Source organism: Drosophila eugracilis, unplaced genomic scaffold (assembly GCF_018153835.1).
Source record: "Drosophila eugracilis isolate 14026-0451.02 unplaced genomic scaffold, ASM1815383v1 contig_2154, whole genome shotgun sequence".
In the NCBI taxonomy this organism is placed as follows: domain Eukaryota; kingdom Metazoa; phylum Arthropoda; class Insecta; order Diptera; family Drosophilidae; genus Drosophila; species Drosophila eugracilis.
In genome coordinates, this window is record NW_024573038.1 from 6,957,720 (window position 1) to 6,983,934 (window position 26,215).

Below are 26,215 nucleotides of genomic sequence, written 5' to 3' on the forward strand. Positions count from 1 at the left end.
TCGTTTTCTCCCATTGCCACGCACTTTTCTAGGGGAATTTTCCTCTCTGTTTGTTGTTGTGTTTTGTACTTGATTGTGGCATAATTTCTCGCTCGCCTCCATTTATACAATCCCTCGCTCTGTCTCTGCCCCAACCCCCCTATCCCCCTCCTCACGCCAACCAAGTGCAACGCATAAATTTTTTATTTGTTTGGTATTCATCTTATTTCGTTTAATGTATTTTTATTTTCAGATTTTTTGTTGGCTTGTGTTTTCCATCTTTTTTTTTCTGTTCAGCTTGTTTGGTGTTTTTAAGGTAATTTTGTTGGTAAAGAGGGCCAGTTGTTGTTGTTGTTGTTGTTATTGCGCATAAGTATTTTTTGTGTGTGTTAATTTTTTGGTTTTTGTTGGTTTGGTTGACGGGTTCGTTCAGTCATTCAACTATATAAAGTATTGTCGTTCCTTCTTCCTCTCATTTATTATTCGTTTCGCTTCGATTTCGTTTATGTACAACGCACTTTTCTCGTTGTTGTTGTTGTTGCTGTTGCTTGTTTGTTTGTTTGTTTGCTGTCGATCGTTGTTTTTATTTATCGCTCTTTTTGTTGCTCTTTTGAAGCGTGGGCATGTGGCATCCACTTTTGTTGTAATTGCGTCGGCTAACTGCATGAATAATTATTAAGTTATTCGAGGAGAGGTCATTAAATGGGGTTATAAAGCCGGGGGAAGTACTGCTTTCTCGCTCTTCCCGAATATTTATGGGATTTCTCCCCTGATACTCGATGTATTTTTAGTCTTGCTCAATCATTTCAAAATATTTCTAAATAATTTGGAAATAAAAGAACGTCCTTCTTTTGTTTTCAAAGATTTAAAATGGATTCAAATCAATTTTATACAAATTTTTTAATTATGTTTTAGGAATTACGGAATTAACAACTTAATTTTATCAACTTAAATGTCGGAGACTAGTATTTATACTCTTGGGGAATAATTCTGAGAATAAAATAAAACCTTTAACAAAATATTAAATTTAAAAAGGAATTTTCTTTATTTTAAAGTATTTAATCAGAATTTCCTTTTCATACCTTTAATGGGTTATGATTATGCATTATAGGCACTACCATAACATTTTCCACAAATTCTCATTCAGTAAACTTATTAAATTTCATCCCTCATATCCTGAAATTGAATCTTTTTGCGAAAAGTAATTCAATATCCTGATTTTCCAACTCACTGTCAAAACTTCAAAATCAATTTTAATCTTTAATAAAACCTAATTTAACACTATTAAGCCTGCCTGCAGGCAAAACCTAACGGCTAATGGTATTTTCTGTGGCTTTAATTAGGCTTATTAATAGAGAAGTCATACGCCCAGTGTTAAGCCAGCATTGCCGTATCAATTTACCGCACACGGAAAACACGAAAAACCAAACAGCCAGAAGATCCCAGAAGTTTGTAACTCTCACAGAGCAAAAAACCAAAAACAAAAAAAAAGAGAGCGGAAAAGAGGAAAACCATTTTCATTCATTCCGAATTGCTAGAACAGGAATCGAGAGAGATAAATAGAAATTCCAATGGTAGAAACCATCATCATCATCATCATTACGACCATCTTGTGGCTCATGGCTCATCCACATCCACTTCTTGGATGTCTTGAGGCTTCTTTTTTCGGGCTCATTTCTCTCAGCGGCGTTGTGATATTTATGTTTTCATCAAAAGAGCAGGCGAACAATCAAAATGCGCTGCACTCGACTCCAGACCAAGAGACCCAAGGAGGCGCACACCGATGCAGATGCAGATACGGATACGGGTGCGGGTTTGGGTTCGAGTTTGAGTTCGGGCATGGGTATTACTACAGCTGCAGGTACAGATACAGATGCAGATACAACCGATACAGATACAACTACAGCTATAGCTATAGCTACAGATACAGATGCAAGTGAACTGAACTGAAGTGAAGTGAAGAAACTACAGGCAGACAGACGGCAGCAGGCAGCAGGCAGCGCTTTAACCTCATATTTATCCAACAGATACTTATAGCGGAGCGTAAAAAAGCAAGCAGCGACAAAAGAAATGAAGGCCCCTCAGTCCCCAAAGACCCAAAGCACTGAAACACAATGCACACTTTTTGCTTTCATATTAATTTGACATTTAACAATACTAATTTGGGCTATTTTTATATATTTTTCGCATTTTATTTATATATCTGTATTGCCTAATCGTTTACCTCTTGATAAATGGAAGTCTCTTCTCTTTGAACATTTTAATCTAATTAGTAATATTAGTTTATTTAAATATTTAATTTCTATAATGACAAAATCCTAATAACTAATTAGAACATTTAAAATTCGCTGTTAAATTTATTTACCGTGCACCAGAAATGAAAAGAAAATATTCAGAGAGTGGGGAGAGAGAGCGAGGCAAGTACAGGCAAGAAAACAAATTTCAATAAAATATTATTACGCTTACGTTTATCGAACGCAGCCAGGCAGCCAACGAGTGAGTACGAGTACGAGTACGAGTATATCTTGCAGATACTCAGATATACTCAGATACACGTCCGCACTCATTGTGCGAGCTGCTCGACGTCGTCGGAATTCCGATGGCGATGATGAGGTTGGCGATGCGATGCGATGGAGAGGATGATGAGGTTCGGTTCAGTTCGGTTCGGTTTCGGTCGCCAAGCGTTATAAATAAACCATATCCATCAATTGCTTAACTCAAAACAGCGCTAAAAGATACAAAAGCGATACAACAACAATAACAACAACAACAACAACAGCAACCGCAACAGCAGCGCCACATATAAAGATACAAATACAGATACAGATACATTTGCCCGATCCCAAAACGAAACCCAAATAAAAACAAAAACCCAACACCAGAGCAGAGGCAAAACGAAAAAAAAAAAGAAAAATCATAAACGAAACCGAGCAAAGAGCGAGAGAAAAAAAAAAGAAAAGAAATAATAAAAATAAAAACGCCAAGAAAATCGTCAGCGTCGACTGATAAAATGCATGAAAACCAGTGAGGTGGAGTGAGGGGGCTATATTTTCTGAAATCTCGAAGTATCTGCCGGCAAAGAGAACTCCCCCCTTTCGACAACGCCCCTGCACCACCCCAAAGATTCTTCCTTGATTTTTCCTCTTTCTCTGCCTTTTTTTCTCGTATTTATGTTGCTCTCGTGGAAAGGAGAGCCCGGAGGGTACACAAGGGCTGACCAGGGGCGGCTGAAAGGAGGGCTCCCGAGTTGCCCAGCGGGGAGGGGGGGTGGAGACCGGTGGGCGGTGAAGACGTCGTCGTTGTCGTTGCCTTTCTTTCACTTTGTGTGGCAGCCAGCCAAGCACTCAGCATAATTTTGCACGCTCTTTTTCTCCTACGTTTTTCGCTGATTATTTTCTGCAGACCCCAAAACGGGTGACTGTCGCAGGACAGGCGGTGGAGGCGGGAAGTGGCGGTTCCGACCTGCACGTGGAAAGGTGTCTGCTTTAGACCCAAACCATCCACAACAAAAAAGCAGCCAGCAAAGTTCATCGTTTACTGCTGCTGCTTTTGGCTTTATACATTTTTTTTAAGGTTTTTGTCAGTGCTTTCTGTGTACCCTATAATTGTTTTTTGATATAAGTTAACAACAAATAACTTTTTATTAATATTTTTCAATACAAATCATCATCATCAAGTCAATCATTAGGCTTTAAAAATCTTTACTTGCTGACCTTTACAAAATGTTATTGATTCGAATTCCTCGCAAATTGCGAATACAGATTTAAAAACCTTTTTATGATCTTCATTTAAATATATAAATTTTTAAAACTTAAGTTTACAATAATAAAGCAAATTTGCAAACAATATAAATAGGCTTTTTTATCTTACTCTAAAGACATTGTAGTATATCTAACTTAACTTTGTACGATCCTTGCATATTTTCTTATTAGTTGTTGGATTTCAACTCAATATTTTGTGTGATAATGGAGTATCTCCCCTAATTCTCCTTCTAATTCAAGATATATTTGCAAAAGAGTTGCTATATTTAATAATTCCCTTTCAAATTGGACTCGTTTTTCGCCCCTGCACCGTGTAATCGCCTGTGTAAGTGTATTCCGAGCTTCGCCCTTCAGCTTTTCAGTTTTTTTTTAATGTATTTTCTTTGGCTTTGCCTTTGCACGCATTTTACTAGCATTCGGTTTTCCGCCCAGCCACCCTCCAGCAACAGCAACAACAAGCAAGTAGCAGCAAAACAACAGTTACAACAGCAGTTGACGATGATGCTCTGTCTCTGTCGCACGGCATATGGCCCTCTCTTTCGCTCGCTCACAAATGCGCAACATATTTGCCGACTGACCGACGCAGCGACAAACAGACACTTCTACCTCCCCCTGGCCACCCACTTTCCCACCTCACTTCCACCCCGGTTTCCATCTCCACTTCCCCACTTTCCACCTTGTCCTCCCCCCCCTTTCCACCCAACATCCCCTCCCACCCTTCCTTTTTTTTGCTATCGTCTGCTGCTTTGCTATTTCTCTTTTTTTCACTACTATTTTCACGCTGCTGCTGCTGCTGATGCAGTCGCTGTTGCTGTTGCTGCTGCTGCTGCAGCGCTGGCTACATAATTGATTTTAGTGCTGCACTCTCCAAATGCGTTGCATTCTGCTGCAGCTCTGCCTCAGCCGGCGTTGCTGCTCCCGTTGGCAGTTACTTTTAGTGTAATCTCAACATTTGCTGCTGTTGTTGCTGCTGCTCATGTTGTTGCTGCAAGTGTCGTTGTTGCTGTTGGCTTTGGTGTTGCTGTTCCTGCTGCTGCTGCTGCTGCTGTCTTTGGTGTTGCTGTTGCTAATGTTGTTGTTGCTTCTGCTGCTGTGAGTTCTTCTTCCAGCAGCAACATCAACTTCCTAACTCCCCCTCGGGACAATAACCACCCCGCCCCCTCTTTCGATCCAACAACTGGCAGCGCTTTCGTCGCTCGCTTTTGTTGTTGGTCCTGGTTTGGGTTTTTGGTTTTTGTGAAAACCAGATTTTTGTCGTTTTATGCATTAAATTGTTTTTACAGCCGCTTTTGGCAGCAAGAACAGGGTGATTCGTAAGCAAGTTGCAGTGACAACAAGGTGGGTGACAGTTTAAGATTTATGGGATTTTAATATTAAATACTAAATGTTTTGATTACTTTAGGGAATTCTATATAATATTTAATGATTAAAAAATATAAAAACAAAACATTTTTATTATATATTTTATGGTATAAAAACGAAAGAAATCCTTAACCCTTTAACCAACCAACCATTCATAAAATATTATATTTTGTTAATAGAAGAAAAATCCCTTTTTCAATTAATTTTCCATAGACATACCTTGTGGTTAACCTTTCGCCTTACCATTAGCTAATAGTCCTGCCCACCCCCACACATCCTAAGACACCCTGTATACTCAGTGCTCTGGTCTCCGTCGCCGTCACAGCAAAAGTAACAGGAATAGGAACAGGCACAGGAACCAACACACAACACACACACTCGAACTGGGTTTGAGAGGGGGGGCGGCATTGTGAGGGGGAGGAACGACGAAACAAGCCAACAACCAACGCATTTACACAGATACAGATGCGGATACAGATACAGATACCGGCAGGATGAGGGAAATGCAGGGAAAGGAGGGCAGTTCGGGGCAAACAGGGCGCGGGGGAAAAGGGCAGAGGACAGGCAACCGGGTACCGAGCGACAAACAGACCCATTGTCCCTCCCTCGCCCTCGGCGTCAGCAACAACCACACTGCGAACAACGGCAGCAACATCGGCACATCAGCAACATCAGCACAGCAGCAACAGCAAGCGATGACGATGACGACGGCCTACAACGCTGTACACTTCCTTTTACACACTAAGCGAACGCACACTCATAAACACAGTGATACCTCGAATATGGGATATTTAAGAACCAGAACCAAAAGAATAGTGTAAGGCTTATCTAAAAAAAAGGACCTAACCCAAGATAATATATCTTAAAAATAATAGAAAAAACGATTTTACAAAGTAATTTCCGAAAACACCAGATAAAAACTAAAAATATAAAAAACGATTCTTATCCAGTCCAAATGCGATAAAGTCTATTCGATATCTCAAAATGCAAGACCCAGAATACTAACGAGTGACCACTGTACAATCACACAGGGATTTTAGCCACTCGTGTGTGAGTGTGAGGCCTGAACTCAAACCAAAACTCAAACCTAAACCCAAATACAAGCCCATAAGCATAACCCAATGAAGCAGCCTCTGCCAACATACCAACATCATCATTACTTCCATCATGATCATCGTCATCGCACAACTGCCGGCGATTGTTGTTGCTTAGCACTCGAGCCAGAAAAAAGGACTTCCTTTCGCCCAGGACCTCGCTGTCCCTCTCGCTCACTCTACTGGACGTTTCATGGGAATTATGACAAGGACTGCCAAAAATCGAGGCAGAACATGTTAAATAAAATAAAACATAATTTTATGCCAGAGAGCAACAAACACATTAACACGGTCGTCGCTGCGCTGTCGGCGTAGGTTGTAGCGCAGTCGTCGTCAACGTCAACGTCGTCGTCGACGTCGACGTCATCAATAAATCGCGACCCCAACGAACCACCCACAAAAAACACCCAACCGCCCAACCACCCACTGGAACCACCTCCGTATGCCCCACTCCCCAAATATTGTATGCCCACCTCAAACATTATACAAAAGCTTACAAGCCACGCATACAAACGAACTCCGTTCGCTCTCTCTCTTTCACTTCGGCTCATCCCGTCCCTTTCACGCCGCCTATTGCCCTCTCATTCTGGCTCTCTCGTGCTGTGCTCGTTTGTGTTTTGAAAATTTAATCTCGATATGGCAACAAATATGCTACAATTTCATTGAGATGAACACCCGATACCAGAAAGCCGACGAGAGTTTCTCACGCTGTGCCAAAGCAGCGTCGTCGACGGCGAAAGAGATGGGTATATCCAAAGCGAAAGAGATGGCATGCGATTGAGAGAGCGCGAGCCCAGAAGCGTAGTAAATACACTACTACATTTTTCTGTGCTAATTGAGTGATAAATTGGGAGTGGATTTCGAGAGAGAGAGAGAGAGAGTAGAGTGTGTGTACGAGAGTTCGAGTGTGTTTGCGTGTGTGGGCAATTGATATGCTCAGATTAAATTGTTAAATGTTTTTTATTCGGGTAATTAAAGTATTTCAATTTTGCGGCCTAGGCGATAAAGAGTTGGCAATTTATTAGTCTGTTTGATATTATTTTTCTAGCTAATTTGCTAGATAAAATGAGTTCTATTTTTAGTTCTTCTTATTATTATTATTAATTTGTTTATAAAAACAAATAAATATTTACTTATATTATGCTGTATGTTGGTAATAAAGAATATATGTCTTTGGCCCTGCTGACATTTAAAAAACAATTAATCCCGCTGGCGCTGCACACGCCGTAAATCATTCAAAAATCAACCACAAATCACAACAATTAAGACAAATGTGCTGAAAAATCTACTTAACGCAAACACTCACACACACGCACACACGCTAGCCATTAAACGCTTTCAAAACAAACCCAATAAATGTCAGCTGCCCCGAAAAGGTAGCAGAAAACGTACGCTTTTGTGCGAGAGAGCATGCTACGAAAGCCCGAGAGAACGCATTCAAAAAACGTAGCAGAAAAAGGCAGCAGAAATACTACTAGTATATTCCTTTTTTTTTTCGTATGTAAGAGGGGCCCGCGAGGCGAAGAAGTCAAACAAATTGACATACGTATACATAATTATTATTTTACTTAAGTGCTCGCGCGTCGTCGCCCCTTAACAGACCGAAATGAATACGAAATACGAAATACCAACTACCAACCTGAAATAAATCAACCCGAGAGAGCGTACTGTACCGCTTCGGGTCCGTTCGTCTCGACATACGGCGCTCGACTCTCGTCGCTCTTCGTTTCGGCACTCGGCGCTCGGCTCTCGGCATTCGATTGCATCTGTGTGGGTGAGCAACCGAAGTAGCCGCCGATGGCAGCTGCATAGCATGCCGCTCAGCTCAGTTGGTCGCCGGACGTCAGCTCAGCTGCCAACTGCCAACTTCATTCAGTTCCTTTCGAACGTTGCGCCAAAGCGGCCGAAGAAAAGTTCAGCTCCAGAGTCGAACGTTGTCGAATCGAATCGAGCCAAATCTCAATCGAGCTCAGTGAAACAGTTATCAGAAAAATTTCGAAAAATTAATTCGCGTAAAATATTTTCGAAAAAAAATCAAAAAACAACAACAACACAATTTTTAAGTGGCAAAGTTAATAAAAATTTAGAAATTAAAAACCCAAAACAAAACGCAGCACATTTCTTGGATTAAGTGCCACAAAGTTCCTGTTAGCAGCAGCAACACATCAACCACTTGGATTACTACAAACAACAGTATTATCACTTAAAACTAGCACAAAAATCGACAAAAAAAATATAAAAAATCATTTTTTAATTAAACTACAACAATTTGCTAGGCAACCAAAAAAACAAAAAAAATAAAACAACAACAAACTTGTGCAACATCCCAAAACAAATGTGAAAGCGTGACAAACAAACAAACAAAAAATATACGAAAAACAAATGAGCAAAAAGTGAACAAAAAAGTGAAAAGTACGAAAGAGTGAGTGTTTGAAAATGCTGCAGTGAACCATTTTTGAGAAAACAAAAACCACAACAAACAAAACAAAAAAAAACACCAATCAACAAAATATAAGTCCACAACATCAGCAGCAACAACACAGAGAGACAAGTGTTGTTGTCCCATGTATTTGTTGATGCCATGCAATTGATTGTTGACAAAATTCCCATGTATTCCAAACAAACAACGAAGCGCAATTCCAAAAAGTAAGTTTCAAGAACCTCTACCAAAAAAAAAAAAGAAAACTGCACAACAAACAAACAAACAGTGAAAAGTGTCCAAACCAAAGCAAACAAACAAACAAGCAAGCGGAAAGGAAAAACCCTTCCAGTGAACTGATAAACTGATAACAGCGCCAATAGAGACAGCAACAAGCCGGAGGAAAAGAGATAGCCTTCCACAGCTGCTGCTGTCGCTTCTTCTTCTTCTTCACGTGGTGCACCTGTCCCACCCAAAAAAAAAATTAAATAAAACAACAAACATCTTTAACAACAACTACGAACTACAACAATTAACACACCACGCGCTGTTGCCATAAAACCCAAAAGAAAAAGAAAACTTAGGTAAAATATCTAAAAATAAATTCCACTTAAACCAAACAGAAACCAAAAAAAAAAAAAGAACGATAAAAAATCACAGCAAACGAGCCAAAAGAATTTTTCAACTTCAACTTTTCTTCAAGTCTGTGTGCCTCTCATTTTGACAGTCAATAAAATTTGACTAGCTAAAAATAATCACCCACCTGGCTAAAAATAAAAACAGTTTATAAACACAAAGTACAAAGATTCTTTATGGCCATCAACAATTTTATATTTGTTCTCCACTAGAAACTTTTAATTGTTGTGCTTGTATATCAAAGTTAAAAACAATCAAAATAATTAAATGGAATGTGCTTTTGTTTTTAGATATTTTATGTAAATTTTTTTGTGTCTTTTTCATTTGTTTGTTTGTTGTTTGAAACATATTTACATATAAGTTATAATAATAGTTTATAATGGTAGTTAAATTAGCTTGTAAGAATTGAGCAAGAAAAAGTTACAAATTTTCAAGGGTTCTAGTGTTTCAGTTTTTGGTAATATTTTATAGTTCCCCTAAAAGGTGTCAACAAATATTTAATTCATTTTATTTTCCATCAACAAGTTTGATATTTACATTTTTGGCCCATTTAATTCAATAATAAATAAATAACATAAATAAATTTTTAATTATCAAGCAAGTTGTCCAAATATATCATAAAAATATAGTTTCGGAAGAAATTATAAAAAGATTATTCCAATTTTAATGACTTTAATTAGTCACCATAAACGTTATTTGGGCATTAAAATATCAAAACAAATCATTTTCTGGGCAGAAATATTTTAATAGGATTTTATTGTTGTAAAAATATTGGCAGAATTGATTTTACTCTTTCAACTCAAAAAAACTTAAAAACTTGACATAAATAAAAAACATTTCCTTAAGAAACTATCTACCTAATTAACTTCAGCTAAATGTTTATTCTCAACATATCATTCACCAGCATTTTCTGAAAAAGTATCTTCTCCACTCAAAATTAAATTCTATAAAACACAAAAAAGAAAACACCCTCATTGCCGGGGAAAACCCATCCAGACACTTTAAAATGCCAGCCGACAGATTAATTTTGACCGAATTCCCACATCAGCTGTTAGTTAGACCGCCTCCCAATGCCGCCCCCTCGATTAATGCTCTCTCGCTCTCACGCACAGCTGACCCATAATTGACACGCACACAGCCAGACACAGAACGACCAAACGAACACACAGATACACTCGGAAAGTATCTGAGAGGAGAAGCCAAGAAAGCATTTAGTTTCAGACCGAAAAGAAAACACACATATCGACCTACTGCTGTTGCTTTGTTTTACGTACGCAGAATAGGTATTTGAGGCCGGAGTTTTCCTTTTCCATTGAATCGTTCTCGAGAAGTGGATGTGGAAGTAGGGAATATCGATACCGAGAAAGAAATTTTCCCAACGATCCGCTTCGTTTGCCCGAGCAGCAGAACAACTGAACAACCGAAAACAACAACCGCTCAAGTCTGTCACTTATTTCTCAGTTCGACAATGTTTTCGCCCATTTCTCGTGTGTATTCGTGTGTTTGTTGCCTCTTCTGTTTCTGTTTCTTTTGTGGCAAGACGTTGAAGGGGGAACCCAAAAAAAAAAGGTCACTCCAAGCGAGGCGACCTCTCCCCACTACAGTTTTCCCTTACCATTTTCCCTCCCGTACGAGTATCTCGTTTGCCGTTTTTCTCACATGCCACGCATTTTTTCCCCCAGCCAAACTCCCCCTCTCATTTCCCTGCCCAGACAATGGAAAACTCTCGGCAGACATTTTTTCGGTTCGCTTGTAATTCATCATCGCTGCAAAGAAGATGAAAGCAAAGAAAAAGGTATGGGGCTTACAGTAAGAAAAAGAAAAATGCCGACAACAGGTAAACCTTAACCCATTTGCAATAGTCGCAGCTCTTAACCCAAAGAAACAGGTAGTTGCACTCGCTTTTGGGCAGCTGGGAGTTCCCAAGAACTGGGAAACCTTTTTGCCTGCAAGCATCATTCTTCTCGATTGGTGGAAAATCATCTAGAGTATGCGAATGAGATGGGAATCAACCTTCTTAGAAGATAAGAAGGAAACATCATTCAGCAAAAAGGTGTTTCCGTTGAAGGGAAATTTTAGGAAGGTTTCTAAGTCATTCAGAAAGGGCCTTACAAATATTAATTTCTGTACAATAACAAGGAATTTTTATAAATTATTTATATTTTTACTGATGTTAATTTATAGTAACTGATAGTCCCAGAAAAACAAGATATAAACTTAGACTTTCGTAACTAAAAGAAAGAATTTTGCGCAGCTTTGAAACAGTTTAAAATTCCGGTTTAGCAGATCAATCCAACGGTTAATTAACGCCCTGGGCTTATCGTAAACACCCTCTAATGCCATCAACCCACCACCGCCCCACACCTTGAAAACCTTAAACAGAAGCTGCGAAAGCGCGAGACAATCATCAATCAACCACCGAGGCAACCAAATCACAACCCATCAAGCAACCACCGAAAGGACTTGAGAAAGATTGCTACCTACTAAAAAGGGGAATCCCTCCTCTGCTCTTCTTCTTTCCACTCCTGGCCACTTCCTGTTTCCCTTCAACCGCTTTGCGATTTTCACACGGGAAATAAAAATGTGATACAAACGAGTAAATGACAGAAAAACAAAACCTAAACGCGGAAAACCATTTGCAAATAGCGAAATAGCAGAAAGGGCAGCAACAACAACCCTCACCGGCTGAGGAGGGATAGCGCCCGGAATTCTCGGTGATTAAAACCCCGAAAGAAACAAACAGAAACATACACGGAACATTTAGAGAGAGTGGAGGAGCGTCCGATATTAATAAACCCATCAGACAGGGGGCTGGAAACTGAGCAACCCCCGTAACGAAATCCACACTCGAGGGCGCAACAATAGTTACATGTGTAAGCCGTAGCCACCCCTAAAAATAATCGAGACGACTTTAACCCCGCCATCAAACCCGATTGAAGGTCACACATGTGACGAGAGTGTGAGAGAGCGCCCAACTCTAGTGCATATCTAATCACAAAATTTGAATTTGATTGGGCATTAATGGGTTAAACAGTTGACTCTTGACTCTCGCCTGTGGCTCTTTAAGGCACCTTGAAGAGTCTCACACTCTACCACTCCATTCAGAGTTCGTTTAGTCACATGATAAAAGTTCCCAAAACGCAACGAATACCGAACGAAAACATTTAACGACCCAATTAAAAGCCCCTGAACGAACCTGATATCAAACTAGACCGTACCGAAACCCATACATTCGCATAGATATAGTAAAATATATGCTTAGCAGCCACAACAACCTCACAGATAACTGCCAGCCCCACGAGAACCACCAAAAAATAACACACACCATACTATCACAATCGATGGGCACAGAACGTACTGTAGCCCAAATCAAAGGTAACCAACTCTTATCACCGTTTTGTGGGGTGAACTGACAAGCTAATTATACCCGCAGATCGTACTATATCTATATAGAAAAACAGAAACCAAACTATCTTTGTTCTCTTTGTTTTTATTTCGTTTTTTTTTTTGTGAAAAAGAACAACTGGAACAATGGAAATTTTCAGTTAGTGAATGGCTCTACCTGTAGACTTCCATCTGCTTCGGTTTGCTCTTGTTTTGACCGACATTAAATCGCGCTTAGGTATGCAGAAATATTTCAGTTATCGATAATTGCTTATCGCTGTTTATGGCCAGGTAGTACCTTCATATAGTACGCCACTCTCGCGGCATTTAGCATTCTTGGCAAAATGGTCGTCGGGTTTTTGTGAATGGAACGTAATCAAGGTGTGCGGCGGGTGAAAAGTGATTGTGGGGAACAATTGATTAGTGAGTGCAAATAAATATTTAAAACCATATGTTAACTCATCCAACTGATTAATATACAATCTTCAATTTTCCAGAACAATCGAACCAAGCAAGTGCATTAGATAATTTTGATAGCCAAATCAGAGTATGCGATTAGATCGCTAACTTTCCAATCAAGTTAAAAAGTAATTCGATTTATTTTTAGCTGCGTAAAAGGTTGTAAATATTTGTAGGAACTTCTTTATAAACACTTTATTCATGGAATATTTCAAGTAAATAAGTTAAAGATTTATATCAGGTGGCGCCACCTGCTGGCTGTGACTCGTGAGCACAGGGCCTCTCTACGCGCTTCTCAACATATCAACTAAGTACGGGTTCGCTTATCAATCGCCACGCTTCCTGTCCCATATTTCCCGTATCTTTTCTGTCTAACCTTTAACGATGGCAAGTATTTTTAGCTAAAAATTTTCTTGTACACATTTTGTTGAGTTTATTTTGGTTGATGTTGTTGTTGTTTTTGCGGCTGTTATTTAGCTGTACTTCAGTAGACATTTTTGTTCGAAACTGGTTTTCAAGTACGACGCTCGCGTCGCTGCCAACGTCTCGGTTGGCGATTTATGCGTTGGGCTTTGACTCGCTTCAAGTTTTGCTGGCTGTTGCAATTTTCGTTTTGTTTTGTTTTATTTTTAATGTGATTTATGCATGTTCCTCCGATGTGTGAGTGTGCAAAAATACTTGAACAAAATTATTGCAGCTTCTTTTTGTTTCGTTCATTTATTTTTGTGGATATTTCGCTGGTTGTTGTTGCTGTTTTCGAGTGTTGACAGTCGCAGCCTTCGATTTATTTTTAATGTTTATGTCTGTCCGATTGTTTATGATTTTCGTTGGGTTTTTTCTTACTTAATTGGCGATTAGATAAATGCCAAAAACGCAACGACGCCGATGACAATGGAATAGATCGCACTGAGTACTAAATCCCCGCCATCCTCAGCTCAAAACCCCTCTCGAATTTTGGTTGTGCTTTTTTTTCTTTGCCCCCGTTGACTGGCATAAATTTAGTTTGAGCAAAACGCGATAGATAAGATAACCAAAGCAAAACCAGACCCGCCAGCAAATCGAACCCAAAACATCAGATCCCCAAACCAAACCAAAAAAAAAAGTGGCTAGGTAAGGTGTGCAAAAACCACATCGCTGATTGATAGTCACTGGGGGTTGTGGGTGGTCGGTGGTGCAAGGGGTTTCTGCTGCTGGTTCGTCCATTAGCGACCTGATTAGCGCGTGTGTTACAACAACCACAGAGCTTTTTGTTTAGTTTTCTTTTTTATCGCCGACACGAGCAGACTTCAATGGCGACACCATCAGCCATCAAAACGATTTTGGTTACAACACCACAAGGACAAAATAGCAGACGACGGCAACAACAAGTACAAATGGGTAACAACGCAGAACAGCCAGCAGTGAAATGCAATTTCCGAATTGAATAATGCATAGACACCTGTAAATATGTATTCCAAGTGCCAATCACAGTGGCCACAGTAGCTATTCCATAAAGTTTAATAACACAACGCTGTGTAAAATTATTGCAGACTTAACGTGCTAAATGTTATCGTTCTAGCATGTATAGCATGGTCTTTTGACCTTTAAGCTATCTCTTTGGTGTGCTAGGTCATAAAATGTGTGATTAACTATTCATTTAACGATACGAACCATGCCAGTAATTAAGCTTGAATTCATTTTCCAATTATATTTAAAACATGTATACCTTTTGTCTAATTACCAAACTTGTACACTTTGCCAGTTTTAGTGTTCCATAAATCATGGTTACCACTGTACCCTGAACTATAATCCTAGAAAATCCTACAATGTAGCATGCAAATTAGCAAATACAAAGTTCTATTAAAAACAGCCATAGACACACACACGCCGGAAAACGAATGTTTTAGGGCCAAGCGCACACTGCGTATACGCAATTTCAGAAAAGGCAGCCAGCTAACAATCCGGCCAGGCCAATAAATAAAAACCAGTTACAGGTGCTGAAAACATGCATACACACTCCAATACATAGAGTAACAGCAGCAGGAGAGGGTAGAATATTTCAAATATTACTCATACCACATGTTGGACAGACAACCACCCAATTTTCCCTTTGTCCACCGCAAGCGGCAAAACATTTATAAAAATGAATTTGCAAATCCGCAAAATGCAAACCGAGCACAAAGTTGGAGGCAAACATTTTGTCGGCGCATAAAAGGGGGCTGAGTGCTGAATATGTTTTTGCACATATTCAAAAATCTGCCACAACCCCCATCGCTCATCCCTCTGAAATATCACCACCACCACCACCACCACCACCACAAATTCGCCTGCTGACCATCTGTATTATTTGCATTGGATTTTTAATCAAAAATTGCGCGATTTTTCTTCGCTTTTTTGTGCCGCAGCTTTTTCTTCGCCTTTATTATTTTGATTTTTTTCTGTTTACAGTTCGATTTTTATTATGTTCACCCCTCCACCCCCCAGGTTCGGAAAAAACCACTCGAGCGGAGGGTTGCTGCCAGCTCCTGGTGGTTGCTTTTTTTCTTCTCTTTTACTTTTTGCTTTGTTTTCTGGGGTCGAGTCTATTATGCTGATTTATTTTTATTTTCATTCTGATTGCAATTTATGCGAGGCGGATGAATTATGAAAGCGATCGAAGTGGGCAAGGAAAACTCGCTGGGAAATTCAATCGAAATGGTTGGGGGTGGAGAGAGCGAAAAGAATTTTTCCCAGTTAGCTTAAGGCGACAAAAAGTGTTGCATACCAACAGGCGACGTCCAAATTCGAATGGCATACAAAGTCCTGAAACTAAGCGGCGAACAAAAAATTATTACCATCCTTTGCCACTCAAAAAAAGAAAATCGAGTAAACAGGACGAAAAACCCATACACAACCTCCCCTGACAGGGCAATATGGAAAAAATGAAACCATAGCAGAGTCAGGGGCAAAAAACAGACAGACGACAACTGCCAACTCAAAATTGGACTGGAAAGAGTGGAAGAAAATGTCGAAAAAAATATTCTTTGTTTTGCATTTTTTGTACTTTTTTTTTGTAGTAGTATTTCGTATGCGAAAAGTGCAGCGAGCAGCGGGTGGTTTCAGCGATGCGGTGGTTCAGTTTGCAAACACCCTTGAAAAACAACTGTCAAACGCATTTCAGCGGTGGGAGGCGGGCGGGGGAACTGCAGCGAAACAATGAGGCGAATATAGAGGAGTTTGAGTGACTGATGAGTCCAAAAGGGGCACCAATGGCAAAGAGAGCAAATCAAATATTGCTGATGTGTTATTGGTTTAGCAAGAGGCAGAGAAATATTTTTTACAATATTTCTTAAAGTCCCGTTTATGTTTTTGTCCTAAAATAAAGGTTACTCTAAGTTAAGTAAAGAAAGGGAATTATTTTTCTATAATATGTAGTTAAAAAACGAAATCCTTTCTTTACCTGTGCCAATTTGATTGAAACCTCCCACTACGGCGAGAAAACTTATTCCAAACATATCGTTCTGTCATTGGCTCCACGCACGTGTCTCACAATTTTTCATGGCCTCTAAAAAACGCACACATACATTTTGTATATATTACTTGTTTTGTTACATGACGCCAACTGTCGTCTGTGAAATAAAACAAAACAACCAAAAAAAAAAAGCGAAATAACACAAAACGCAAAGGCAAATCGAACAAAAAATAAAAACACGCAAACAACAATAACAATAAAAATAGATGAGGAAAACAGGAGAAAAGTTTGATTTTTTTGTGGATGGATTGTTCTGCTTCGGCAGCGTAATAAAGTTTACCAGACATGTCCTCCAAAAAGGATGTTTTATCCATCCTGAATGTCGCATTGCCGTCTGGGCCATAATTCATATCGCCACGAACAATGTCCATAAATTGTAAAAATATAGTCAAATAAATTGCACAAAAAACAAAAATATTGAAAAACGTATATAGAAACGTAACCCTTGGGTAAAAACCTTTGACGACGCCCCTGTCTGTTGACATACGGAAATCATTTCGTGTGCCAAATGAGAAATAATTTTTATTACCACAGCAAATCAAAGTGCGCACAATTTACAATTACACAAGCAAACTGAAATGAAAGGCGGGAGAATCGGCGAGAGGAAGAGCAGGGGGAGGGGCCAGAGATCGTGCACTGATTCCGATATGAAGGTGTATCTTCGAGCACGTGTTTTTCGATGGCCTCTGAACTGATTTTTAGTGGTTCTAAACTTTGATCATATCACCCTATCTCTCTCTCTCGGTTTGTCTTTCTATCTCACTCGTCTGCGAGTTACCTGTTTTGCTTTATTTTTATCTAATCAATGAAGAAATTTATATCTAATCAAAGTACAAAAGGCAGCAACAACGAGAACGCGACTCGAACGCGAAAACTGAAACAAAGCAATGCGACGTCATCAGAGATCACACCCTTCTCACCCCTTAAAAGCTCCTAAACCTTCAAGTTTTTTCTCAGTGCAAGTCACATAATGAGACGATTATATGATCGCAAGTGCACAAGTTGGTTGTTTGCTCATTATAATTCTCCGTTCGTCTATATCTTTAGCATTTAGTTTGATTCCGAGCTTCAGTCTGTGGTTTATTTATCTCACATCTCGGCTTCTTCTTTCCATAATTCTCGGTACTTTATCTTAGCACTCGATGAAGGTCACTTGGTTTCTAAGTGCATATGGCTGATAAGACACTATGACTAATGTGGTTTTTGGGATTTTTATTGTTTTTCTTGGCATCTGGTGGTTTTCTTCATAGTTCAGGTTATTACTATGTTCTACAGCAGACTTTTCGGCAGATAGTTTTCAATGAAAATTGAAAATATCTAAAATCTGTATTTTAAAATATAAGTACGATCTCAAAGTACGATCTCTAAAATAGCATTTCTTATATCAAGTGACCACTGTCAATTTCCCTCTGCCTTTGGGCACACTGTACCTATGTTCTCTCCGTCTCATTGCACACCTCTCTCAGTCGACCCAATGACCCGCTTTGCTCTGTTTACCTCTCCGCTCTGTTTTTGCACTTGGAAATTGCTAGCTGCTCGATGCTAATTTATCGTCACAGTCTCGCGGCAATCACAGGTTCAGTTCCACCACTAATTCTTCCCCCCACTTGATTCTTCCCACTACCCTTTCACAGTTCTCTTCTCCCCCGCGGCGATTCTCCAGCGATCTTTTTGTAGACTTTGCCGGCTCGGGCTTTTCGTCATGCGATTATCAGCCAATCGCTTAGTGTGCCATTTATTTGCATTTCGCTCGCTGCCGCTGCTGCTGCTGCTGCATTTGTTGTTGCCTTTTGGTGTTACGTTTTGTTACGTTTTCCTTTTTTGTGTTATTTGTTGTATTTTTGTGTGTTGTTGTTTATTTTTATGTGTTTTCCAACTTTATTTGCTTTTGTGTTGTTGTGCGCTGTGTGTTTGCTCCGAGCGGCTTTTGTAGATGCGCAATTATTGTGAGCGTGTTACTTTATATTTTTAATGTGCGACTTTTTTTGTTGTAACGCTTAGAATTCTACTCTGCAAAAGATAGCTTTTTGAAAAAGAACATTGGGTTCTAAACTAGATATTAGAATCATATAATGATCTGTCAAAATAATCCAATAATCAAGGAAATATTAAGTAGAATATTTTAATAAGCATTTGTTTAAATTCTTGATAATCTCGAAATTACTCATTAGTCCCGGTGGAATATGTTCTCAGAAAAGGTCGCAAGAATATAATATTCCCAAATTGATAACAAAATATTATATTTACCCAATTTATATTAAAATTTCAACATGCTTTGCCATATTCCTAGAAGTTCTTCAAAGCTTTTTTTCAATAAATATATTTTTTATCCAGTGTATTAACATCTTCGACTCTCCAGTTGATTTCGATGTGTTTTTCTGCTTCGCATTCGCACTGCGTTCATATGCTTCATATTGTTATTGTCTGGCCTGGCAAATATGCTTAATTATTTTTACCTTAAAAGTCGCGCCATCAAAGCGAATGCGAAAACAATTTCAATGGGTAGATGGAACAATTGAAGGGAGCGATGTCGAGGGCAAAGCAAACCCAAACCTATACCTAAACCTAAACCTAAAACCCTGAGCCCATTTGACATTTTCGGGCTTAAATGTCACAGCAAATCGAGGGGAAACAAGTGCAATGGGAAATATATGTAAGCAAATGGAGAAGATGGAAAATGCAATTGCAATTGCCACACAGCAATACTACAATGAATGACGTTGACAATGACGATGATGGAGATATGGCTGGGTGGTTGGACAATAGAGGGGGGCCATTAGGGGTGTTTAAGTGGCGTTAGGAACGAGTGTATGGTTGGGTGCTGCGGATACTGGGGTAAAATCACGAACATAAGCCGCCTTAGGCTGACATCATCCATGGAGGTCGAATAATGATTCCAGCTGCGGAGAACAACTTAAATCAGAAATAACTTTGTGTTCTTTGATGTGACTAACCAATTCGCAAGATAAGAGAATCGGAAAAGAACAAGTACAAGTTTCTGGGAAGAAACTGAAATTCTTTATTCATTATTTCCGAAACAGATCTGTGGCACACTTTTAAGAACTGTACAAATTACCAAAAACCCAAGACGTTTCGTGAATGTGACTAAGATAAGCGATAAGGGTAATACTAAGGAATATTTCCAGCGGAAATACTAAATGTATTTTAATATGAATAAATTTTAATTTCACGAAAGCCGTTTTTAGTTTCAAAGTATTCATATTTTATTTTTCAAAGTAAATCAAATAAGGAGGCATGTGAGTTAGAAGTCTTTCTCATTTGGCTTCTGGGAACATTCTCATTCAGCCAAATTGTCAAGTAGTTGTTTGATGTGGAACTTTTTTTGCTCAATTTAGGAATTAAAAATTAAATATGTCTAATAGATCGGTGGATTGGAGTCAATCCGTTGTATATCATATGGAGACGCCTGGCTATATTCTTACTTTAACGATCCCAACTAATTCATGGATTTATCAATATTTAAATGAACTTCGCAGGAAAAATGATGAAATGAACCAGCAGGCGGGCTCCTCAAGGGCGCCAGCCACCGGGGGCCAAATCTCACCGCCAGGTGCCACAACAGTCGGCGTGGACCAGCAACAACAGTTGCAACAGCAGCAGCAACAACAATACTACAACCAGCAGCAGCAGCAACAGTACCAGCAGCAACATCAGCGCGAAAATTTTCTGGCCTACCAGCAACAGCAACAGCAGCAACATCAACGATCAGTGGGCGGCGGTGGTAACTTTATGCTGGGCAATGACCTTGTCGGCGGCGACAGCCTGCGCAGCCTAAACAATACCTTCGGTCCCAATTCAGAGTTCACGTCTCACGGAGGCGCCACCAGCTCTGCAAGTTCCTCGCTAAGCGGACTAAGCAACGCCAACGGTCAGGGATACACGGGCATGGTTGCTGCCAGTCAGCAACACCAGCAGCAACAGCAACACCACCAACAACAGCATCACCAACAGCAACAGCAACACATGTCCAGCATGGATGCAATGGGCGGTTACAGTCAGGTGAGGATTACTAATTATTAAATAATAATTAATATATTTTTTTACACATTTAAAACATATTTAAATCGTTTTTTGTCCAACATTATTTTAAGTCCTTCCTCCTTTATCTTTCAGATGGGTGGCGGTATGCACCCCGGACCAAACAGCGGCATGATGGGCAACATGAATGCCCAGTACATGAATGGTGGATCCGGCCAAGGTGGCTACAATGGCAGCCAAGGCATGGGAATGGGCTATGGGGGAGGTGGCAACATTGGACCCCAGAGGCATCATCAAGTGAGTACCATTTTGGATATATTTTAAGGGTTTAAGGGGAAAGTCTGGGTGACTTCACTGGCACGATTTTTATATGACCAGCTGTTGACAATTCATTTGCGTCGGTAAACAGATTTTGCTTTTAAAACGTTCACCCATTAACGAATCACTGGAATCGCGTCCAAAACAGAAGTCCGCGGCTTGGGAAATGACAAATTTGTGACTGCTCGAGCGACAGTAATCCGCTCAAGCTCAGTGACATTATTTGCCGCAGTCTCCAAAATTCTCTTAATTTAATATTCTCATCTTAAATTGTTTCATGGAAATTTTCTTCTTTTTAACTTCCAAGTACCTTTGTTATGAGTTATTTTGCTGTTTCTACCATTAGTAATCGATAACCAGAATAATTATCGATGGGAATCCCTTTGCACCAACAAGAGAATCGATTTTAATTGGATTTTTACCGTTTTTTTTTTCTAGATGACGCCTATGAACCAGATGCAGAATATGTCAATGGGACCGGGAGTCGGTGGAAGTGGCGGCATGGGCGGCGGCATGAACCCCCTCCAGCAACAGGCGGCGCAGCAGCAAATGGGCGGCATGAACCCAATGGCCAAGATGCAGGGCATGGCCAATGGTGGATATCCCCAGCAGGCGCCACCAAGTCTTTCTCAGCAGCAACAACAACAGCAACAGCAGCGAAGAATGGCCCCTTATCCCCACCCCCAGATGCACATGGCCCAGAAGCGGGCGGCAGGTGGAGTGGGTGGAGCGGGAGGAATGTATCCGGGAAATCCCATGCAACAGCAGCAACAGGCGCAGATGTACGGAAATCAGCAGATGCATCCCGGATCCGGGGGAGGAGTTCCACTGCCCATGCAGGCAGGTGGAGCTGGCAATGGCTACGGACGTAGTGGACCCATGGGCGCCGGAAATGGAGGTTACGGCCGTATGTCGGGGGCCAATGGAATGGGTCCCAATGGTGGACCTGTAATGGGACCCATGGGTCCCGGGGGTATGACCGCTGGAGGAATGGGTCCTGGACCCGGTTGCATGAGCCAGCAGCGTTTCATGCCTCAAGGATCCGGCGGTGGAATGCCCGGAGTTGGTTACGGAGGAGTCGGAGGAGCTGGCTCGCATCAGGGTCAGTTCTATCCGGGCAGCGGCCAAAGTGCTGGAATGCAACAGGCAGGAGGCATGTGCCCGGCGGGTCCGGGCGGCGTGGCCACCACCGGCAATCCTTACCAGAATCAAGGGTGAGTTTCGGATTAAAACCTTGATTGATTAGTTAATAATATATTCTCGTATCTTTAGTTTCCAGCAAAACTATCAGCACAGTCCAGTTCCTGGCAATCCCACGCCTCCGTTGACGCCCGCCTGCAGTGTGCCGTATGTCAGCCCAAATCCGGATATTAAGCCACCCATGGACAACAGTAAGTTATACTAACTTAACCCTGTACTTACATATATTGACTTCTTAACTTTATTTTTTAAAGGCGAAGAAATGAGACTGACATTCCCGGTGCGCGATGGCATCATCCTGGCTCCTTTCCGCCTGCTGCACAACCTTTCGGTCAGCAACCACGTGTTCCATCTCAAGCAGAATGTTTATAACACGCTGATGTGCAGGTGAGTCTACTAAAAAATAATATATTATAAACTTTTATATTTATAAATTTATTTTGTTACTTGTAGAACCGATTTAGAGCTGCAGCTGAAGTGCTTCCACCAGGATGATCGCCAGATGAATACCAATTGGCCGCACACCGTCACAGTCTCCGCGAATGCCACGCCTCTGAATATTGAGCGGTCTGAAAAGAACAGTACCGCCCTGCGTCCGCTTTACTTGAAGGCCGTCTGCCAACCCGGAAGGAATACTCTCCAACTGACCGCCAGTTCCTGCTGTTGTGTAAGTATTCCTTAAACCTAAAATATATACTAAAACTGACTAATGTATATCCCTTGCCTATCCATTTTCCAGTCACACTTGTTTGTGCTGCAGCTAGTCCATCGACCATCGGTTCGTCAGGTGCTGCAGACGCTACACAAGCGCAACTTGCTGCCCCTGGAGCACAGTGTGCAGAAGATCAAGCGCAATTTGAGCCAACCTGAAACGAATCCCGGATCGGAGGGCACGCCCTCACAGCAACAGGGCGGCGGTGGTCAACAGTGCGCCAAGATCTCATTGAAGTGCCCGATCACGAAGTCCCGGATACGACTTCCGGCCCGAGGACACGAATGCAAGCACGTCCAGTGTTTCGATTTGGAGGCGTATCTAATGATCAACAGCGAAAGGGGATCTTGGCGTTGTCCTGAATGCAACAAGTCGGCCATTACTGATACCCTGGAAATTGATCAGTACATCTGGGCCATACTCAATACGCTGAGCAACTCGGATGTGGATGAGGTGATCATCGATTCATCGGCTAATTGGCGGGCATTGCAACATAATGGCGGCATGCCAAATGCACCGCCACCCTCGAATGTTCCTAGCAATCCCAGTGGCGGCAGTGGCTCCAATTCCGGAAACGGAAGTGGCAATCCCCCCACCCTGCCGGCCATTAAACAGGAACTGTGCGACGACATCGCCAAGGTCATGTCGCCGGGATCCACCCAACTGCCCACCTGGGACAGTGCGCAGGCCATGAGTCCCTATAACATGCACGACATGAACTCCATTGCCAGCGGCAACATGATGGGCAACGGCGGCAACGCTAACCAGCAGTAAGTGTCCCCTTGTGATATATTTTATTTTCAAGTGTTTAATTTTTCTATGTTTTTGCAACTTTTAGTGGCAACCGCAGCAACTACGATGGCTTCAATGGTAACCACAGTGATGGCAGCGGTGGCTTAGCCGGCAGCGATGGTGTCAACTCCCTCGACCAGCTGAATGCCATGGAAAAGTCACTTAGCGATCAGGTAAGCACCATAAAAATAATAAAATTTTCAACATATTTACAAAGGCTAACAATATTTTTCTCTATCTCAATTTTAGATGCCCCACACCCCGCACACTCCTGGAGCGGCCAGTCATCCGATGACACCTGGCGGACCGCCCAGTGTTAGCAGCTCCCACAATGAACCGATCAGTGGGGGAACGCCCAATGCCAACGGAAGCGGAAGTGGCAGCAATGGAAGCGGCAACAACAACAGCAGCGGGGGCCACAACTCGCCCCAGACGCCGGGAACGCCCAGTCGAATGGGTGGTGGTGGTATGGGAGGCGGCGGAGCAGACAGCCAGCAGCAGCAGCAGGAACAGCTACTCAACTCGCTGATGAGCAGTCAGACCCAGTTGAAGTTCAGCGAAAGCGATCTAAGTGCCGAGTTGCAAAGCTTCGATGCGGCGGCAGCGGGCATTAATGATACCGCTCACGATCTGAATGTAAGTATTTCTATATAGAAGATCTTAAAGATATGAAATACTAATTTGTATATATCTTAAATCACTTTTAGCTGCTGCAGGATGTGGATCCCATGGAAATCCTGTCCTATCTCGATCCTCAGCCTGATCTTAACACTCCGCCCTCGAGTGGCAGTAGCAACAACAATGCCAGCGACGACCTGCTGGCCACGTTATTTGACTAAATTTTGCCCAAGCCCTCAAGTAAAGGAGAATCGCGGCCGAAAGCTGAGAGAGAGTTGGAGAATTGACATGGCAAAAATACCATACATTGTATATAGTATTATTAATTTTAATGAAATGTGCACTAGAAGCAAGTCGCGTACTTCAACAAACATTTTCGTTTCCTCACACAAACCAACAGCAGCAACAAGTAAAACCACAAAAATGGATAAACTATTACAAACAACACACTGGATGAGAAATCGAAGCGGAAATTCAAATTTGCCCGTGTTGAAAAACAATGAAATGTGATTTAAAAATTAATTAATTAAATTAATTGGCATTTAATTTAAAGCTAACTGACGAAAAAACCCATAAAAACAAAAAAAAAATACACACCCACATAAATACAAAAAAGCGTAAAAAAATAACAAACAGTCATTATACCATAAAAAAAAAGAAAAACAATCAATTCAGTTGAGAGCATGAAAATTCCTTCAATGAAATTTACGAATTTAAAATGCAGCAGAAAGTCCTTTGTTCGTTTATTTGGAAATTACATTTTTTGTTTGCCTTATCCCAGACTTTTGTTGCAAAATGTTTCTTGTTCATTTACAAAAGTATTAAAAATATAAGAAAAAACGATAAAAATATTTAAATCAGCAACAACAAAACAAGCATGAGCAAAGAAAAACAAAAGCGAGAAAAAATGAGAGATACAAAATACATACAAGTGAAATCCCAACAATTTTATTACATTTATAAAATGAAAACATTTACATTTTAATTGTTGCATAATTTTAATTATTTTTTAAAACCTATCTACATATAAAAAGTAATTGATTTAGCTCGGTAAATGATAAACGAAATTTAACAGACCAGCGGAGAAAATATTAAGAATTATTAACTATAACGAACAGAAGATAAATGTGTATATTTAAGTGACAAATGAAAACTACATAATTAGCGCAAGAGAGAAACAAACTATTAAAAGTGTAAATCAAATTTAATGCTAGATCTAAAATATATTGTATATATGGATATGTATGTTATATATGCGGCAACAACAAAAACACAACCCCTCCCCAAAAAAAACAACACACACACACAAAGCTAATTAATACATTTAAATAATGATAATAATAAATGAAAAAAAAACAAAGTATTTGAAAACTAAAATTACAGTGTTATGATTTAATTTGCGTTTTATTTTCCACACAACTTAATTTTATTTCGGAATTTTCTTTTAGTTTCTTTGAGTTTCCTCGATATTTTTCGTACGATGTGGTTAACATGGACCAATTTTTATATATACAAAAATATATATGTATAACACCCACACACCGACGAGTCTTTGAATAGAGTATATATGCGAACTATATATAACGAAAAATATATATTCATGTACGTATCTGATATGATATTCAAATATAGCGAAATTTTTAAGCTTTGTCTAAGCTAATTCCCCGTTCAGCGCTTAACAAAACGAAATAAAATTCGAAAACTCGAAAATTTACGCAAAATCGCCTCGATGTGGTAGTTAAATGAATCTCAAATCTCTTCTCAATGTTATCAAGAAAACACGTAATTAAATTTAATATATAAACACACACGTATATCCAAAAGCGAAAAAGAAACAAAATTCGTAGTGGTTTCATTGTAAAACAATATTTCATAATGATTAACGAACAATTTAGCTTCAAGATTTCGATATTCCAGTTCGATTTCTTCTCTCGCTTAATGAAAATGAATGAAAAAAACGACACGATTAACGATTAACAATATCGATAGGCA

The 26,215-nt window shown here is 40.3% G+C and overlaps 1 protein-coding gene across 2 annotated transcripts; it reads left to right on the top strand.

The window, feature by feature from the left end:
• The first annotated feature begins 8,002 nt into the window (after positions 1–8,002).
• LOC108114318 (zinc finger MIZ domain-containing protein 2) lies at positions 8,003–24,769 on the top strand. Of its 2 annotated transcripts, none has more exons than XM_017225231.2 (11): positions 8,003–9,199; positions 20,082–20,604; positions 20,719–20,880; positions 21,340–22,115; positions 22,174–22,292; positions 22,356–22,488; positions 22,555–22,768; positions 22,841–23,583; positions 23,652–23,778; positions 23,855–24,241; positions 24,313–24,769. In XM_017225231.2, the coding sequence occupies exons 2-11, from the start codon at positions 20,095–20,097 to the stop codon at positions 24,442–24,444; spliced, it is 3,303 nt and encodes a 1,100-aa protein (XP_017080720.1). In that variant the 5' UTR covers positions 8,003–9,199; positions 20,082–20,094; the 3' UTR covers positions 24,445–24,769. The 2 variants fall into 2 exon arrangements, with proteins under 2 accessions (XP_017080720.1, XP_017080719.1); XM_017225230.2 differs by having other exon boundaries at positions 8,004–8,842.
• The last annotated feature ends 1,446 nt before the right edge of the window (positions 24,770–26,215 follow it).

Excerpts from the sequence above, each read along its gene's own strand:
- LOC108114318 (XM_017225230.2), top strand. The coding sequence starts at position 8,778 with ATGCAATTGATTGTTGACAAAATTCCCATGTATTCCAAACAAACAACG. Across the intron at positions 20,881-21,339 it reads GACCCCAGAGGCATCATCAA|ATGACGCCTATGAACCAGAT; the intron begins GTGAGTACCATT and ends TTTTTTTTCTAG. Across the intron at positions 23,779-23,854 it reads AAAAGTCACTTAGCGATCAG|ATGCCCCACACCCCGCACAC; the intron begins GTAAGCACCATA and ends TCTCAATTTTAG.